The 19,614-nt window shown below is 40.2% G+C and overlaps 1 protein-coding gene across 2 annotated transcripts in view; it reads right to left on the reverse strand.

Moving 5' to 3' along the window:
* Positions 1–19,614, reverse strand: part of dlgap2a (discs, large (Drosophila) homolog-associated protein 2a) — a 266,024-nt gene that overhangs the window by 34,339 nt on the left and 212,071 nt on the right. For both annotated transcript variants that reach the window (XM_060879001.1, XM_060879002.1), the window contains 3 exons: positions 16,801–16,869; positions 12,718–12,877; positions 9,318–9,537 (listed from right to left, as the gene is read on the reverse strand). In XM_060879001.1, the coding sequence (XP_060734984.1) occupies positions 9,318–9,537; positions 12,718–12,877; positions 16,801–16,869 (449 nt within the window). The remainder of the gene's footprint in view (positions 1–9,317; positions 9,538–12,717; positions 12,878–16,800; positions 16,870–19,614) is intronic.

Raw genomic sequence — 19,614 nt, forward strand, 5'->3', positions numbered from 1 at the left:
TTAATTCAAACTATGCAAACTATGATATTTCTGGTCATTTTGCCTCAACTTTGTCCACATAATCAAATTAACGGCTACATGTTAGCTGGCTTTGAGTGGCAATAAGTGTTTGGAGTATTTCAAGTAACTCAGTGGTTAAGATGTTGGACTACTGAATGAGTGCGAATCCCAGAGCCAGCAAGCTCCCTCTCCTGGGCCCCTGAGCAAGGCCCCTAACCCTTAATTGCTCAGCTGTATAAATAAGATAATATAATTTGCTCTGAATAAGGGTGTCTGCCAAATGATGTAAAAAAAAAAAGTAAAATAATATGATGGAGTCTGTCATGTTTACTTTGGCCAGTTGCTTAGCAACAGTGATCTCATAACTAACATTTTTCCAAAGTTCCCATGTTAAAAGCACATATGAAGGCTTCAAAATGGCAACCCAACCTTTGCATGGTTCTAGCTACTTATATATGATGTTATTGACTTTAAAATTTAGAAACAAAGCCAAATTAGAGATTACTGATATACTAGAGTCTGGGTATCAGTGGATCCAGAACATATCTCTATGATAAAAAAACTAGAAACCCTGTACATCTGGAACATTCTTGACTCCTGAGATCAGAGATCAGGAGATCGTGAGCCATCCATAGCTGGCTTCAGCCATGTAGCTTGTTGGAAGCACGTGTTAGCCTCCATCCTGGCAGCTGGGTAGAAATTAGAAGTAGGTGAACAAATTGGGGATAAAACAGGAGAAAATCTCTAATATACCAATACATACATATATATATACATATATATATATATATATATATATATATATATATATGTATATATATATATATATATATATATACATATATATATATATATATATATATATACATATATATATATATATATATATATATATATATATATATATATATATATAAAGTCTTGTGTGGAGATAATGTAGACATCAATTTTGGTTTCAAAATGTTAAAGTATTCGCTTTTCATGCTATTCAAGTATGAGCAGGTGTAGGTTTTAAATTCCAACTAAAGACTTTTTGTTCTGTTTGTAAACTTGAATGTGGCAGCCATTTTGGTTCCAGCTACATGCACTGCTGGTGCAACTGGCTACAGGAGTTGAGAAACTCTGGCCTTGGGCTCTGGGTGGGAAGGACAGTCTTCTTCTATTGAGTTAGCGTTCAGTGCTAACTGATTAAGATGCTAAGTTACTGTTTTCTGTGAAGCTGCTGATGAAATCTTAAAAATCCTCAATTGTATGCATATATCAATCTGGTACTGCATATGTATAGTATGTCATTTGCTGTAAATTAGTGACTCAGTCAACACCCATGACAATTTGTGCTACTTAAATGAAAATTTAGGAATTTCTTTACAGCTTTAATTGTGTGAAATCAACTGACCACTAAAATTCCTCACATCATTTTGTCTTATTATTTCGAAGGTCTTATGGTCTGGAAAGTATGGCATAACATCCGGATATGCGACTACAACAAAATAGTCTCTTAGTTTTTTAAAAAATATACACTTTCTAAATTTCCATGCGATAAATTACCCGTACAGCTCAGCCCGATACGTCCTGCCTGATGAAACGTTCAGATTCACTATGTTAATATGGACCAATGAGCAAGCAATAATATTTTTTCTGTTTTTGTTCTTTTTGAATTTTTTTTTTAAATGCTACTGTACAGTGTTTTACTGTACTTGACAGCACCGGTGGGTTCAGTCAAAATATGTGCGTTTAACCCACTTTTTATTACTTGCCAGAAAACTCAATAGTTGCAGCAAAGAGGAAACATTAAACATTGTTGTCACATTACTGTGGGTGGTACTAGGACTGGGGTCCACACCCAATTTTTAAGCTTTTTTTCTTTTTTTCTTTTCCATACTCATTAGTGAATACATTTTAACCTTGTTTTTGATTTTTTTTTTTAAATATTGGTGAACTAGTTTTTTTTTATGTTGACTGTAGATTTTCTGTACAAAATCTACTTTATTTTACAAATATGTATGTGATTTCTTTTTCCCTGCCACTTTATCTCTGCAAAGACATTTCATTAATAGTTAAGTGGCTGGCTAACTAACAATAAGCAACCAGTATATCGTCGCTGTCAGGCGGAATCCTCGTATCTCCAAAACCGTTATTTTTCAGGAAATTAAAAAAACGCCGTACCTTATCTGCAGTGCACAGGGTTTAGTCCGCGTTGCAGTGGATTGTCTTGCGCTAAATTCCTGTCCTCAGACGAGCACCAGAACTAGCGGGGGTCAAGATTTTTTTTTCTTTGAGCCCAGTGTTTTGAAGACATTTACCTCAGAAGACGTGTTGATTCGTTGCGACTCTTCTTGAGGAGAAATATGCCGTGAAGCTCTCACACGGAGTGAGGAAGAGGTGGACAGTTGAAGTGTCCAATGGAGTTATGAGATTTGTGCTCAAGCTATTTTCAAGACTTTAGAATAAAAATAACAGACCCACGTGGGGACTGACCAATAGCATCGATATGTGAAAAAATATGAAATTGACCAAATTTGGACATACGAGGTTTCCGCCCGACAGCGACGATATTCATCCTATAAACAACAGAAACAAGTAAACCTTGCAGTATATCCAAGGAAGCATTGTGGAATTTCAGATTTTATTACTAAACAAAAAACGATACGCTTTAGATTCTTAAGGCAATGATTTGAGATTCAATGATATGACTATGACTCTGCTATCTGCTTCAATACGATATGATTCAGCCTGCTCAGGATCTTGGGTTACTGTTCATTTGAAAAACTTTAAGTTATGGGCAAATCACCCACCTAGTCTGTTGAAATTTGTATACATTGCGTTATTTATTTATTCATATTTTTTTTAAAGAAGCAGTTCTCTCCCTCTTTTTTTTTTTGTTATTTTAGAATAAATACTATTCAATTTAAGATTGTTGCCCAGGTTTATTTTAATAATTTCTTTGCCTTTTCAATCACTACATCATCAAATGGTTTGATCACTACATCTTTCCTCACTGAGAAAAAAAAATCCCACAGATTAAATTATTCCACAAGCAACTTTACCTTATAGTCCTCAAGCGTGTTTGAAGCGTTTTAACACCTTTCGAATTTGACCTCGATGGCCCTATTTTACATTCCAGCATAAAGAAGACAAATTGGTGGCCATTATTTTTGATGTACAACTTAATGTTTCCTCTTTGCATATCTAATGACAGTCATATATTATTTCGTTCATTGCAGGGAAAAAACACAGTATACATTCAACCGTATATATTCACAATAAATCAAGGAATATATCTATATAAAAATGATCATCTATGGAGCAGGATTCAACCACCTTTTCAGTATTGTTCATCCCATGTATGTACAGTATATACGTTTGATTGTATATATGCCTGTATGGAACAGTAAAGTACAGAATGCATTTAAAATGTCACACTTAGCTGTGCAAACTGCGGCCGTTCGACCCCTGTGCGTCTTCAAAAATGTCACAGTACTAAATCCACCCGCTTGTTTTACAGCAAGGCTTTGGCTTTGAAGACTCGTAATTGAATTACCTGGAACATCATTTCATACGTTTCTTAATACATTTTCTTTACAGTCTGATTTCTGTTGAATCTCAAAGTAACCACCATTAGTCCACATTCAGAGGAAAGGATGATCAAAACCCACAAAATATATCAAAGAGATCCCTTGAGCAGTCTTTGGTCAAATGTTCAGTTCTCATCCTTTTTAAAACTCGTTTGGACGAGGAGTTTTTTTCTTATACATTCCTTTTCTGCAGCATCAGTCAATGTTTCAACACCATAAAATGTTTCTAATTGTCTTAGGTTATCAAAGAAAGAAGCTCTCAAAGGAACTCTAGAGAATTTTTCATTGAGAAGTTCCTGTCCACAGCCAATGCAGTCACAGTATTTACCAAAATACATTTTATTCAGAAGGAATGGCCAAACCAAGCAGACTGTAAAGTAATGTAGAGAAGAGAAGGAGTTTTTAGTGGAACTGAGACTTTGGTTCATGGATGAGTCATTGCTGCTCAGTGTTAAATAAGTGCTGAGTGTCCCAGGGATGTTAATGTTATGTGGGTGCGAGCATCAAGCTGCTTTTAGCTACGACTTCTCATTGAAGCTCATCAGCTCTGAATAAAGGATCACTTATAGCCTAAAACCTCCCTAATGGCTTCTTGGCTAACTCACTCTCTCCTCTTTTCATTCTGTCTTCCATTCACCCACTTGCACTCTCACAAAAGATCAGACACACCTGTAAACATGTTTGCTTCATTACCACACACTCCTTTTCTTCATTTAGAAATCCTGTGATGCACCACATGTGGCTTCCTGTTACTCAAATAGACAGAGACATATAAGACATCTCTGAGTTATTGGAGTATTTCTTGTGGTAAATCTCCATACTTGCACTCCTGGACATGGGCATTCGTCCCCGTAACCTTCGTTGCCATCTAATCCACAGGAAATCTCTGCAAGACGGAGATGAGCCGCTGGCCATGGTTCCTCTTGGTGATCCATTATCGGTTGTTTCTCTCTTAGATACATCTAAGGCAGCCTGAAGTTCTAGAAGGGACAAGTTAAATGGGTGCACAGTTGCGGGGTCTATAGTTGCAGGGGAACTGTTACCTGGATCCACTATCTCCAGCGCCTCTTCTATATTCAGATTCTCAAATTCAGGATCATCTGATTCCACCGAACACAGGATGGCTGAAAAGACTGCCTCTGACTCTAGGAGGTCAATCGTAGCGGAGTCGAGGGCATCTGCCTTGAGTGGGTACTCTGCAACTTCGTCATCTGAATCTTCAGGGTACTGGTCATCTGGGTATGGAGAAAAAGCTTCAGGAAGAGTCACTGAAGCACTCTCAAGGGTCGAGAGTTGAGTCAAGTAGGCAACACTTGATTCCATATAGGTTGGTTCTGATGGGCTAATGATTTCAGGATCCACTTCTGACCAGCTTGAAGTTCTTCTTTTTAAAGGTGGGGAGCCTGAATGTTTCAGATCCATAGTTTCACTCTTGGACCACAAAACAACAGGATGAGTCTCTGGCTCAAACATTGCTGAACTCTGAAGTACTGGAGACATAGGTTCTGGAGTCAGGGGGGATGACACATCTAACTCTGCTGGTTCTGGAGTAGCTGGCTGCAAGAAAATAGTGTCCAGTAGTTCTGGAAAAGGTGGATCTTCATCTGCATGGTCAGCAGGTTCATCATAATCAGTTGCTTCTGGGGTTGGAGGGTCTGGAAGATCTGCAAACCCTGGACTGGGCAAACCAGGGTCCAAGGATTCTAAACTTGGCCATTTCAAATCTGTAAGATCCAGTGACTCTGGCGTTAATGGATTCAGCAAAAGACAGTCACCTGGTTCCACCACTGTATAGTCTTCTATGTTGTGATCTGAGGATTCTTCCGTTGGCTCTATAAGCACAGTGGGGCTTACAGATTCTCGAGTTCGATGCTGATGCTGCTCAGTTGTTAAATGATAACCTGAAGATAGTGGACATGGCTCATCTTCTTCTAAATGTTCTTGAATAAAGGGATGTAATACAGATGGATCAAGATACTCTTGAGGTGGTGAAGACTCTGGTGGACTGTTGTCTTGATCCAGTTTTGGCCAGTGCAAATTTGCCAGGTGTACAGGTTCTAGGTTTCTAAAATCTAGTACAAACGATTCCACCCTTTGAGAAGTTGAAACTTTTGAATAATATCTAGGGTCTAAAGGTAATTCTGGTTCTGGAGGATCAGGAGGGGTCATTGGATCAGGATCCAGTTCAGGCCAGCTTAGCAATGACAGATCCACAGGTTCTGGAGGTGTCAAGTTGGCATAGGATAGATCATCAAGCTCTGCCAACTGAGAATTTGGGTCTGTTTGGAATAATGGTCTGGAAGTTGAGACATGCAGGATATGTTTATCTAAAGGCGCTGGTTCAGGTGAATGCATTGATAAAACATTTGGATCAATAGGTGAAGGGCAGTTCACTGCTGCATCTGCTGTGTTCTGTCGCACCAAAGTTTTGCTCCCAGCCTGAGTACCGACAGACACATTACCAGAACGATTTTGGGAACCCCTCGCCAAGTTTGGAGACCATGTGTTGTAGCGTTGTGCAAAAGTGGAAAAGTTGCTGTTAAAGGCTCGAAGCTCTGTGCACAGATCCCGTCTGAGATCTGCTAGTTCCTTTCGCATGGCTGACACATCCTCCCTCCACTGCTGGCTAATAGCGAGTGCCAGGTCAGCTGTCTCCTGTACACTTGATGGAACAGGTCGTGGCCTGACAGGGATGCTGGGCTTGTGTGGGGACAGTGATGGAACTGTGGTAAAAGAACAATTACTGTACAAGCTTCTTGATTCACTTTCTCTTGTAAGATGGCTCAGATCCCTCTGGGACATGGAGGTCATGTCTGCCTCCTTGTTGAAAAAATTGTCCTCATTAAGTGAACCAGTGCCCTCAAGCACTTCATTCCCCTCTGGAAGACAAACATAAACAAGCGGGAGAGTATATGATGTTCCTACAGGTCTGGACAGCTAGAGACACTGTGATGCTCACTATAGGCTTTACTACAAAGCATGAAACAAACACACATGAGCCACATTACATGAGATTAGCTTGTACCCTGTCCTACCTTTGTGTTTAAACAAAGGTTTCTTGCCTTTAAGCAGAGTTTTCTTGCGTACAAATCGTACAAAATTATATACTTATATTTATCCTATAGATTCACCTTTGGAACAATCAATAGGACATTGGATATTTTAGTCAGTCCTAGGAATTGTCAAATAATGCAAATTGAGTCTATTTTGGTTGGTGTGCAACAAAAGGACATTATGGTTGCTATAGCTCCAGCTCTGGGCGCTAATGGTGAGTTATTACAGGCAATGGCCTTATTTTGACTCACATTACTGTGGGTTTGTTTCATGCTGTTACTCTGCCTTCTCACTCAAACATTTATTTGCATGTACTTTTCCCACGTCTCAATGCACAAAACAGAGAGTTCTACCCCAGGGGAAACCTGAAGAGAATAATAACGACCACATCTCTGTGTGAATAAAGAAGTCCCTCATCTCTCCAACTAGCAGAAGCTCTATGTTTTGTGCATTGAAAAGAGACAAATGTGAGCAAAGCTTTCAACCTAATCTCTCTGTGTGTCTCAGCAGAGCAGGTATGAACCCTATTGAATATGAAAGGCCCACACAGACCCTTTAAAAACTCTGAGCAGGAATAACCAAGTGGAACCATGGAGGGTTCTCTTGACACACAAAGTCAAGTTTTGTGGGAGAGCCAAAACAGTTCAGTTCCCAAGATAATTGCAAATATATTTCAGTGAGAAGGCAGTGTAAACATACTGAAAGTCTCTCCAGCTGTCCCTAGCCCTGTTTCCTAAACGGCCCAAAAAAACAGAAAGCGCCTGTATCTGAGTGTCTCATAATGATGCTCGTATTTTTTCCCCAAGATGGTTTGCAACTTGTTACACCATTCATTGTTAACAATCTCAAAAGATTCAAGACATTCAAGAGCTTTACCAGCCACAGGCCCTGTGGAAGAGAGAACTCATCACTGAAATGGTTTTAAAAACAGCTGCACATCACAGAAACAAAATAGCGAGAGAGAAAAATAGATAAAGGGAATGGAAACAAACTAGAGAATCCTGGAGAATGAGAGAATATGAAGCCCACTGAGCAAGAAGCATTGAACCGGGAAGCATTTCGAGATCGCATCATATTCCAGCTCATCACTTCTCAACCACTCCCTGCCTGCTCCGTAAGCTAGCCATAATTCTTTACAAGAATGAACAAAGTGGATTAGTGCAAGGACACTGATTGGGAAATCAAGTTATAATCGGATGTTTCACTTTTCAGCCTTTTTCTGCTTTATTTCTTTCCCCTTAGAGTCTGAATTCAATAGGGTTCATAGCCTAACTCTTTAAGGCACACCAGAACTTACCTGTTTTTTTGTCTTTTGGTAATTTTATGTCTGTTTTGTTGGCAGACAGAACAGTCACGTTGCTCATACGCAGATTACATGCATCCATGCCATGCCAAACACAGTACATTATACATGCATGTGCCTCTACATTGAAAAAATACCGATACCAGAAGGATACAAATCAACAAACTTGTACTTATATCCATTATAATAAATTCAAACATGAGCTCTAACAGTGAAGAATGTACTGTACACTAAACAGGGGTGGAAAAATCATGGATTCATGAAGTGAAATCTCAAGGTCCAATGTCACTTCAAACTGGCTAAGCTAAAATGTTGTAGCTAAGTAAATGTTAAACGTGCGCTTAGCTGTTAGCTAATCAGATGAGTCCATTCTGACTAAAAGAAATACAAGTAAAAAAAAGAGGAATCTCGTGCCCTCAGTAAGAATTCAGCAAACCTTTTATCTATGAACCGGTTTCAACAAATTGAAAAGATCATCTGTGATCTGTGTATGTGTAGTGTGGCAGTGAGACTGGGGTGCAGTTGCTAAAGTTTAAGCCCACAATTAATACCCTGGACTCCACTTGTCCTTGATGCCTCTGCTACTGATTTGTCCACCCTTGACTGCAGTGTATTTTAGACCAATGACCTACCTAGCTCTCATATTTGCTAAGAATGCACAATGAAGATGAACATCGTGTTGTTGTTTTTTTTTCACACTCTCATTAATATGCCATTTGAGGCCAAATAAATCTATGTTTTAATTACAGCAAGAACATGCAAACATTTCTAAAATGATCATACCACCACAAGCTTAGCTCCGAACTTAGCGATAGGGTTCGGGATATACATACTGTATGTAACCATGCTGTAAGGAATAAAGCACTCTGTAATAAAATAATCAACGATGGGATGGCAAGTCGAATCGGAATTTTGGCCATCAACCTGAGTTTGATTATTTTACCATAACGACACATCCAGAAGTGTTTTATTCCTCTTATACCCCAGCAGCTTGTCAACGATTATTATTCTTTTTTGTTACTTATTAACAAACATCACTCTTTTTTATTCATTTGTAGTTAAACTTTGCAGAACAACACAGTTCCTTCTAAGTTATCACTTACTTTATAGGAGCTTTAAACATCATTCCCTCATCAGCCTATATACTGTATAATGAATAGTCCCTACAGTAACAAACTGTTACTATAGAAACCAAAACATATTAGGACGATTTTTTGTTAAAAAAACGTGTGAATTAGAATTGAGATCTCGACAGTGCTGCGGTATAAATATTAAATCGCTCATAAAGCTTGATTGTGTTTATTTCCCTGTCAGTCCCGCTGAACCGAAAGCTTCAAGGCTGTGTATAATGAGCCTGACGACTGAACCTCGGCCAGGTGACTCACCAGCCGTGGATCTGATGGTGGAGGTGACGGTGGATGAGCTCATGGAAGGCACACACTCATCATCCTGTGAGTATCCAGCCTGGATGGCACGCAGGTAGCTGTGGCTGCGTGTACGGAAGCAGCCGGGCAAATCCAGCGCCTCCATGGCCTGCGACTCCACCTCGCTGAACACTGACTCGCACACTGACTCGAACTGGCCGTTCATTTCAGCCTCACTCACCTGAAATCACCAGAACACAAGGAGGGGAATCAATTTTTTCAAGTAGTTTGATTTCTGTTCTCATATTTTCTACTTTTAGAACCTTTTATAGCCTTTTTTTTTCCAGATAGAGGGGGTTTAGCAACTACATTCTCTTCATACTTCTCAATAATTTTCAACAGATATATTAAAATACTTTGTAAGTTGTTAATATCCTAGTGAGAATATTCTAGTTTTATAAAATAATAGACAACAATACTGTAGAGCTTTATAAGAAATTAATAATAAATTTCAGACTATTTACAGACCAATTACCCAAGAGAGAATTGTTTCCACTCTGGAGCTATGTGGCTAACAGTGAAGGTCCATCTTTAGTAAGAGCTTTATCCTGGAAAGGATCTAGATTTTATCCCGGGAACACTGGGCATGGATAAAATGCTAGTCTATCACCGAACACCACACATTCCTGGTCTGCTTTTGGAAGGTGTGAGACAACACAGAATAAAGCTGCACACTGTATTATCTTTAAAGCAGTGCTACACACTTATGACAATGAAGATCATCATTGCTGAATTTGATAACTAGATACAAATCAGTAAAATCTGCTGGTTTTCAGTAAAATGAATTGAAATTACATTCTTCTTCCATTTATGAGCTAATCGGGAAACACTCGCTGATAAACATCGCTAAAATCCTGAAAGATTTGTTAATCTCCAAGCTCTCTGATCTCAGTCACACATTCTAGCACACAATGTATCGTCCTTTAACAACCTGCAAAGGCACCGAGTACAGAATTGTAGAGAGAAAGACTTTATCTTAAAGACAAATTCAACACAATTTGGATGGTGGGCTTTTGATTTAAAATAAGAAGTAACGTTACCTTTAACTCAGACCTTTGTTGGCTATTTTCCTTAATGATTAAAGTAAAGTAAAAAATCAGCTCAAATAAAGCACATATAAGCATTATCACTATTGTACATAATTGAACCTAGGTATCAATAGCTACACTATTGTTGACAGACAAAATCAACTACACAGTTTTGTTTTGAGAAACAGAATCACTGGAGGGCCATGAGACCATGTGACTTCATTTTCCTAGGTCCATATTATCTTTAACCCAGAATCTGTCTCACATTTCTTCAAAACAACACTGTTTACTACATGTACTACAAACTCTGTGACTTCACTGTACTCTGTACACCGTGCACTCCACTGTGATCCCACATATTCCACTATACTCCACTGTACTCCATAGTGATCCACTATACTCCACTGTACTCCATAGTGATCCCACATATTCCACTGTACTCCATAGTGATCCACTATACTCCACTGTACTCCATAGTGATCCCACATATTCCACTGTACTCCATAGTGATCAACTATACTCCACTGTACTCCATAGTGATCCACTATACTCCACTGTACTCCATAGTGATCCCACATATTCCACTGTACTCCATAGTGATCAATTATACTCCACTGTACTCGACAGTGATCCAATATACTCCACTGTACTTTGTACTCCACTGTATTCCACTGTGATCATATATACTCCACTGTACTCTGTACTCTGCTGTAGCTCACAGTGATCCTCTGTACTCCACTGTACTCTATACTCCACTATGATCCTCTATACTCCACTGTGATCCTCTATACTCCAGTGTACTCCATTGTGATCCTCTGTACTCCAGGATATTCCATAGTGATCCTCTATATGCCAATGTACTTTGTACTCCACTGTACTCCACTATGATCTTCTATACTAAACTGTACTCTGTACTCTGCTGTAGCTCACTGGCATCCTCTTTACTACATTGTACTCCACTGTGATCCTCTGTACTCCACTGTGTTCCTCTATACTCCACTGTGTTCCTCTATACTCCACTGTGTTCCTCTATACTCCACTGTGTCCCTCTGTACTCCACTGTGATCCTCTGTACTCCACTGTGTTCCTCTATACTCCACTGTGTTCCTCTATACTCCACTGTGTCCCTCTATACTCCACTGTACTCCACAGTGATCCTCTGTACTCCACTGTACTCTATACTCCAGTGTACTCCATTGTGAACCTCTATACTCCACTGTACTCTATACTCTACTGTGATCCTCTATACTCCACTGTACTCCACTGTGATCCTCTATACTCCAGTGTACACCATTGGGTTCCTCTGTACTCCACTATGATCCTCTATACTAAACTGTACTCTGTACTCTGCCGTAGCTCACTGGGATCCTTTATACTACATTGTACTCCACTGTGATCCTCTATACTACATTGTACTCCACTGTGATCCTCTATACTCCACTGTACTCCATGGTGATACTTTATATTCCACTGTACTCTAATGTGATCCCCTATACTCCATTCTACTCCACTGTGATCCTCTGTACTCCAGTGTACTCCACTGTGATCCCCTATACTCCACTGTGTTCCTTTATACTACATTGTACTCCACTGTGATCCCCTATACTCCACTGTGTTCCTTTATACTACATTGTACTCCACTGTGATCCCCTATACTCCACTGTGTTCCTCTATACTCCAGTGTACTCCATTGTGACCCTCTGTACTCCAGTGTACTCCACTGTGATCCCCTATACTCCACTGTGTTCCTTTATACTATATTGTACTCCACTGTGATCCCCTATACTCCACTGTGTTCCTTTATACTCCTCTGTACTCTGCTGTCCCTCACTGGGATCCTCTATACTACATTGTACTCCACTGTATTCTGTACACCCCTACTCCACTGTACTCCACTATAATCCCCTGTACACCATGTACTCCACTTTACTTAACTGTACCCTGCACACCCTGTATTTTACTGTACTTTGTATCCCCTTAACTCTACTGTACTCCACTAAACTCCACTGTACACCGTATTCTCCACTGTAATCTGTATCTTGTTCACCCTGTACTGCAATGTACCCTGTACACCCTACACGCTATTCACACTCTGCCCTACAGTGACTCCATGTACTACCTGCACTCTAAATAACATGTGCTACATGAAATGCGATTAATGAAATAAGATACATTCAAATCCAGTATTATGGCAGCCATGCTGAAAGCTAGAGGATGTCATCAAGAGCATGCACTGTAAAAATGAACTCAAAATTTGATGGACGCTTCCTCCCATATGAGTAGAATGACCTTCAGGATTAATCCTAGGTAATGTGGCTGAAAAGCACACTCACCTGGCTCACTTGGCTGACACAGCTGGCTTGGCTCAGTGTGCTAACTGCCCTCATGTAGCTCTGGTTCCTTGAGCGAAATTTAGGTGAGTTGTAATTGGGTGATGGGTCCAGCGTGATGCTGGGGTGGATGTCCCTGGACGCTTGCAGATGGTAGCTCTGACTAAACAGAGAGAGATAGAGAAAGATTATAGGAAAAGTTTAGAAAGACATGTTATATATAGAATTTGTTGCATTTATAAGCAGGATAAAAAGCAATCAGGACATTTAATCAGATATCCATTCCGTTCATATGCGGAGCTAAAAATAGATTTGTCTCAATTAGGTATTAATTGTAAAACAATAGGTTTTGATCAATTAAGAGGCAAAGGCAGGTTTGTGTTTCAGACTATTGAAATCTCCAGCTGGAAATGTTTTTAAATCAAAGCTGCTTAAAGGTGCGGTGCACGATGTTTGAAAAATGCTTCAGAAAACCGAGTCGGGCCGCCTAACAAAACAAACGTGTAGCCAATGAGCAGAAAGGGGCGTGTCTTGTCAATATGCGGTGGAGAGAGTGTTCAGTGCGCATGTCTGACATTAACAGAAAGCGATTAAAACACTGACATGGCAGATACCTGCCGTTACCTCTGCCTCGGGTTCTAGGTTTTGATCGTCGTCTTCCGCATGAAACGGAGCTAAACCTTTCATGGTACAACACACAGTACTACAAAACACATTCGTGTTACCATAGTATTACTCGTTGTGTTCATTTATTGATAAAAATATCCCCTCGGCCAGCCGCCCCAGCAGGTTCCGCCATAATAGTTGCCTGGGTTGCGTATGTATGTGTGGGGCGGAGCTATCAAAACAGGGGCGACGCCCATTTGGGTTAGGGGCGTGTTTGTTTTGGTGAGTTCAAATGTCAACATTGGCTTTCAAACATTGTGCACCGCACCTTTAAACTATAAAACCAAACATGTCACATTGTCCTGCATCAGCATGACTGGGAAAAGAAGTCATACCAGGACACTGACAGTTCGATGAGAACATGCTCTTTCTGTCTCCATGGAGCCTGCCAAATCACTGATGCATTTAACACCTGAAAATGGTCCCTTCGATTGGTTGTTGTCCCAAAGCTTCTGATCAATACTGGGCAATGAAGGAAAATGCAAATCAGTGCCTTGTTAGTGAGCGAATCACGCTGAGACAGAGAAGAGGACAAGAGTCTGGATGCTAAGTGCTCGCTTAGCAAAACAAGGATCAACAAGGATCCTCTTTACCCTCCGCATATATCTTACTTTCCGACCAATCGGGGCGATTTTGTATTCAAAGATACAGTACATTAAAAGAAGGGTTCTACTTGTTGGAGGAACTGGCATCATGGCAGTGGTTGTGCTTTCCACATGGTTGGTCATTATCTCTTAGCTTTGTCTTGGTAATCCATAAACATTGGCTGGATTTCGGTAATCCAGGATCACTTAACAGTTTTTGATGATCACAGATCATTGAATGGTGTTTGGTTATCCAGGACCATTGACTGATTTTTGGTAGTCTAGTTTCATTAACAGGCTCTTTTCCAGTTTCACTGACAAGTTTATGGTAGTTTTTCAATAGAGGTTCAGTTTATTGACTGTTATTTTTGTTATTAACTGGTAATCCAGTTTTTTTTGGGAGTTATTAAGAGGGCTTTGGTTGTGCAAGCTTATTTACTGATTTATGGTAGTTCTGGATTCAATGGCTGGTTCTTGCTAGGCCAGTATCATTGACTGGTGGTCCAGGTTTGTTTAAAGGTACAGGGTAGAACAGGATAATTTACTGTTTTATGTTAGTCTAGGTCAGGGGTCGGCAACCTTAAAGACTCACAGAGTCATTTGGACCCGTTTCCCACCGAAAAAAAAAGCACAGGGAGCCACAAAACCCTTTTGGCATCTAAAATGAAGATAACAGCCGCATATATCGTTTTTTACCTTTATGGAAAGTATAAAAAAACTGTAGTGTGTTGCATTTGTGAAATCAATGCACTGCTACCGAGTAAACGCAAAGCAAACAAAAATATTTTGAACAGTTTGAACTAACAACAAAAAAGACACTCGGTAGAAGGTTACTTTCAAATAAAGTGTTCAATGTCTAATTGTCAATGTCAGAGTCCTCTTCGTATTCATGACCAGGGCTCTCAAGTTTTGAAGACAGGCAAGTGTGACAGGCAATCTCCAACCACCCTGAAACCCCAATTTACATTGGTTGTTGCGTTAAATCTTTCCCAGATAGTGCTATTTTCTGATTGGCTGTTGTGTAGCCTCTTTTTTTGATTGGTTGATAAGTGTCAGGCTCGACTAAGAACTCCAGGGGAGACGCGTTTGATTCCTGCCCGGTTCCATAGAGACAGCGGTGCGGACTTATACGTTTTGGGCGCTGCGGCTTATTAAATATATGATAGATAATACGTTTTCCTGAGTGAGAAATACGATGTGTGGCGGGAGAACGTGACAAAAGACCGAAATACGTGACTGTCACTCGCAATGTGTGACGTGACACTTCACAGCCCTGCATGACGTCAAAATTTTAACTTTCCTGCTGCAGCAAATCAAAAATGCGTCTGCTTCTGTGTGTCGTATTTCGCAAGTCGGCGGTTATGACGCATATTTTGAGCGACAAAAAATTAAACACGGTTTATTTTAATGTTACAAGAGCATCATAATCTTTTGAATTTAGAATTACTTTTTTATTTTAAACTAACAAACTAAAATAAAATAAATTTAAATTAAATATTTATTTTCCAAATCTACAGGGAGCCGCAGCAGAGGGACGAAAGAGCCACTTGCGGCTCCGGAGCTGCGGGTTGCCGACCCCTGGTCTATGGTCATTGACAAGTCCCTCATATTTCTGGTAGTCTAGTTTCATTAACAGGCTCTTGGTGTTAAAGGTTCATTGACAGGTTCTTCATTGACTTATTTGTAGTCTGGGTTCAGTGTCTGGTTCTTGAAAGTACAGGTTAATTGACAGGTTCTTTAATGTCCAGAAACACTGACTGATGTTTGGCAGTCTGGACTGAATGTTTTGGCAGAGACGCCTTTATCCAGAGCGATGTACAATTACATTACATTAATGGAGCCTTGGTACAAGAGGTTCATTCACAGAGGTTCATACAGTACTTTTTTGTTGGGCTGCTTTGGGAATGACTTTATGGTAAGCCAGGCTTATTTCTTAACTCCTTTTAGGCCAGGTTTATTGATAGGTTCATATTAGACCAAGTTCATTGATTTGTGTTTTTTAAATCAGGATTATTTTATCGGCTTATAAAGAATCTGACTTGGAAACATCTCCATTAACACAGACCAACTGGTTCACTGTAGACCAGGTTCATTAATCAGTATCTGGTAGGTCAGCGTGACTGATGGCTTCTTGATAGGCAGAGTTCGTTGATGGAATTTTAGTAGGCAGGTTCATTAACAGGCTGTTGGTAGGCCAGGTTAATTAATGGATTCTTGGAAGGCTTTGTTAATTAATAGGTTCGTGTTTGCCAAGTTCATTGATGGCTTCTTGGTCAGCTTTATTCCATTGAATGGGTTCTCCGTAGCCAAGTATATATATGGGGTATTGGTGGGTCAAGTTCAGCCCAGTAAATAGGTTCTTAGTAAGGTACTTACAATTATTGGAACATTTTTGGTTCATCAGGTTTATTGATGGGTTTTTGGATTTGGGAACGTTTTGTCCTCTAAGCAGCATTGTGCAAAATCCTTTAATCAGCCTTGTACATTAGCTTTATATACTCCTACCCTTGTGTATCTACATGTCTAAAATACAACAGAGGTCTAGATATTAAGCTTCTTTAATGGTGAAGGGAAGTAGAACTGAGTCACATGGGGCTGGACCACAGAGCCTTGGGAATGTAGGCGAGGAACTGAAAAAATAGCTACTATAGAATAATCTGATGAAGAAGATGCAAGGTTCATGACCTTTAACCTAAATATAGTCCCTGCACAGTCCTGATCGATCTCTATCTTATACTGTAAGTATTTAATTTCACTCAGTGTGTATGTGTGTGTGTGTGTGTATGTGTGTGTGTGAGTGTGTGTGTGTACTGTATGTGTGTGTGTTTGTACTCACCTTAAATCTGCAGCAAAATTGGTGAGGTACTTCATCGTGTCACTGCTTGATTTATCCAAACGGTATGAGCTGCAGATGGAGAGAAGAAACAGAACAAGTAAACAATAAAGCAGTAAAAATGCAGGAATGTGGTGTGTGAGTAAGACATTAACTGTTATAACAGGTTTATTAACCCGTCATTTAGATATCTGCTTTCTAACACGATCAATCCAACAGAGCACTAAAACAGGGCTGTTGATGACCCTAAATCACCTCCTGACCTTTAATTTACCCTGTGTCTTTCTCTCTCTCTCTCTCTCTCTCTCTCTCTCTCTCTCTCCATCTCTCTCTCTCCCTCTCTCCCTCTCACTCTCTCTCTCTCTCTCTCTCCATCTCTCTCTCTCTCTCTCTCTCTCTCTCCATCTCTCTCTCTCTCTCTCGCTCTCTCTCTCCATCTCTCTCTCTCTCTCTCCATCTATCTCTATCTACTGTATCAACTTCTCAAAGGATGGAGGCACATGAAGAAAAACATTAAGAACCCGAAAAAAAAAGAGAACATAAAGATAGAGAATGAGATTAAAAAAGGAGATAGACAGGTGTGAGACAAAGGAAAGAGTGATCAAATACATGTAAAAGAGACGGGATAAAGAGTGAGAATGTTTGAATGAATGGGTGAGAAATATAATAAGAAGAAAGAGATAGGAAGAGAGAAGAGGATGAAAGGAGTGAGGGATGAATCGAAAAGAGTCTCACTCTTAACCTTGAGATCAGTGAGTAGAATCAGTAAACCTCATTAGTCACTGAGTCTCATCCCAGACAGACAGACAGACAGACAGACAGACAGACAGACAGACAGACACACAGACAGACAGACAAACAGACAGGCAGACAGACACACAGACAGACAGACAGACAGACAGACAGGCAGACATACACACAGACAGACAGACAGACAGACAGACACACAGGCAGACAGACAGACAGACACACAGGCAGACAGACAGACAGACACACAGGCAGACAGACAGACAGACAAACAGACACACAGGCAGACAGACAGACAGACACACAGGCAGACAGACAGACAGACACACAGGCAGACAGACAGACACACAGGCAGACAGACAGACATTCACCCAGACAGACAGACAGACAGACAGACAGACACACAGGCAGACAGACAGACAGACAGACTCACAGGCAGACACACAGACAGACAGACACCCAGACAGACAGACAGACAGACAGACAGACAGACACACAGGCAGACAGACAGACATTCACCCAGATAGACAGACAGACAGACACACAGGCAGACAGACAGACAGACACACAGGCAGACAGACAGACAGACACACAGGCAGACACACAGACAGACAGACACCCAGACAGACAGACAGACAGACAGACAGACAAACAGACAGCATAACGCTCCAGCTTCACCTGACTGTTACACAGCTCTCACACTGGAGACTCCTTTACAAGGTACATAATCTCCTCCTTACAGAAAACTTCACCACATCAACCATCACACACAAAAACAAACAAACAAACAAACAAACAAACAAACAAACAAACATTGATGTGGAACATCCATGTCCAGGTCCCTGAGAACATGCTGTTACTATAGAAACGGTATTAATCATTGGTGACATGAATTATTTGTGACATTTGACCAATCAGAATCAAGAACTAAGATTATACTGTGAAAATATATTCTGCTCTAATAATATAGTGTGTGTGTGTGTGTGTGTGTGTGTGTGTGTGTGTGTGCATTGACACAGAAGGTTATTTTCACCATAAGACTTTAAAGTATGTGAATAATGGACTCGCACACACACACACACACACACACACACACACACACACACACACACACACACACACACACACACACACACAAGGACATCCTCATACAACACAGCATGAGTAAAGCCACATCAAAACTGTCTCTACCTGTCTATTTTCTCCTTTATTTCAATTCACTTTCCATTTTTTTCCAGGAAAAGTATAACACTGTCACTATGAATAATAATAATAATAATAATAATAATAATAATAATAATAATAATAATAATAATAATAATAATAATAAAGCCTCAATTTTCTGTTTCCTTTTGCAGTGAAAATGAGTGATTTTAATCCTGAAAGCAAGAAGCATCTGACGTTCTGAAATAAACCCGGTGATTAGTTTTTCCTCCATCTGCGTATTTAAAATCACTTTTCTCCACAGAATCTAAACAGATGAACTGGACTAATGACTCAGAGCAGTGAGGTTAAAGTGAGCCCACATTTATCTGGAGAAAAACCAAGAAAGGAGCTTTAGAAAACCTGGAGGCGAATATCGACTGTTCACCGCTTTCAGATCCTGTGGAGATGCCACGTGGCACAATCGATCCTGCTAAAGCTGTGTGTGTAGGGGTGTGTGTGTGTGTGTGTGTGTGTGTGTGTGTTGTGTGTTGTGACGTTAACCTTTTCCACACAGTCCTTCACACTACATATCTGGACTTTCCGTGTGTGACATGTGACATTGTGACAAAGCTGGAACTTCTGATGTGTGTCTGATTATTTCCCTTAAACAGCACAAGACGGATGTGTTATTCCAGTATGTGTGAATCCAGATTTAACAAAAAATCTTGCTGAATCTTGCATCTAGTCTGTTCTAGAACTTTCTCCTGAAAGCTTCCACATCGAACCTTCAAGAAAACATCATGCAGCTATCCGAGTAATTGTTCACTTAAGGGGCTTTTTACACCTGGTCACTTCATGCGTTTTCTGTGATCCGATATCTATCCGATGGTAAAAAGACCAGGTCTAAATGCCCTCTGAAACGTT

Source organism: Tachysurus vachellii, chromosome 10, assembly GCF_030014155.1.
Source record: "Tachysurus vachellii isolate PV-2020 chromosome 10, HZAU_Pvac_v1, whole genome shotgun sequence".
In the NCBI taxonomy this organism is placed as follows: domain Eukaryota; kingdom Metazoa; phylum Chordata; class Actinopteri; order Siluriformes; family Bagridae; genus Tachysurus; species Tachysurus vachellii.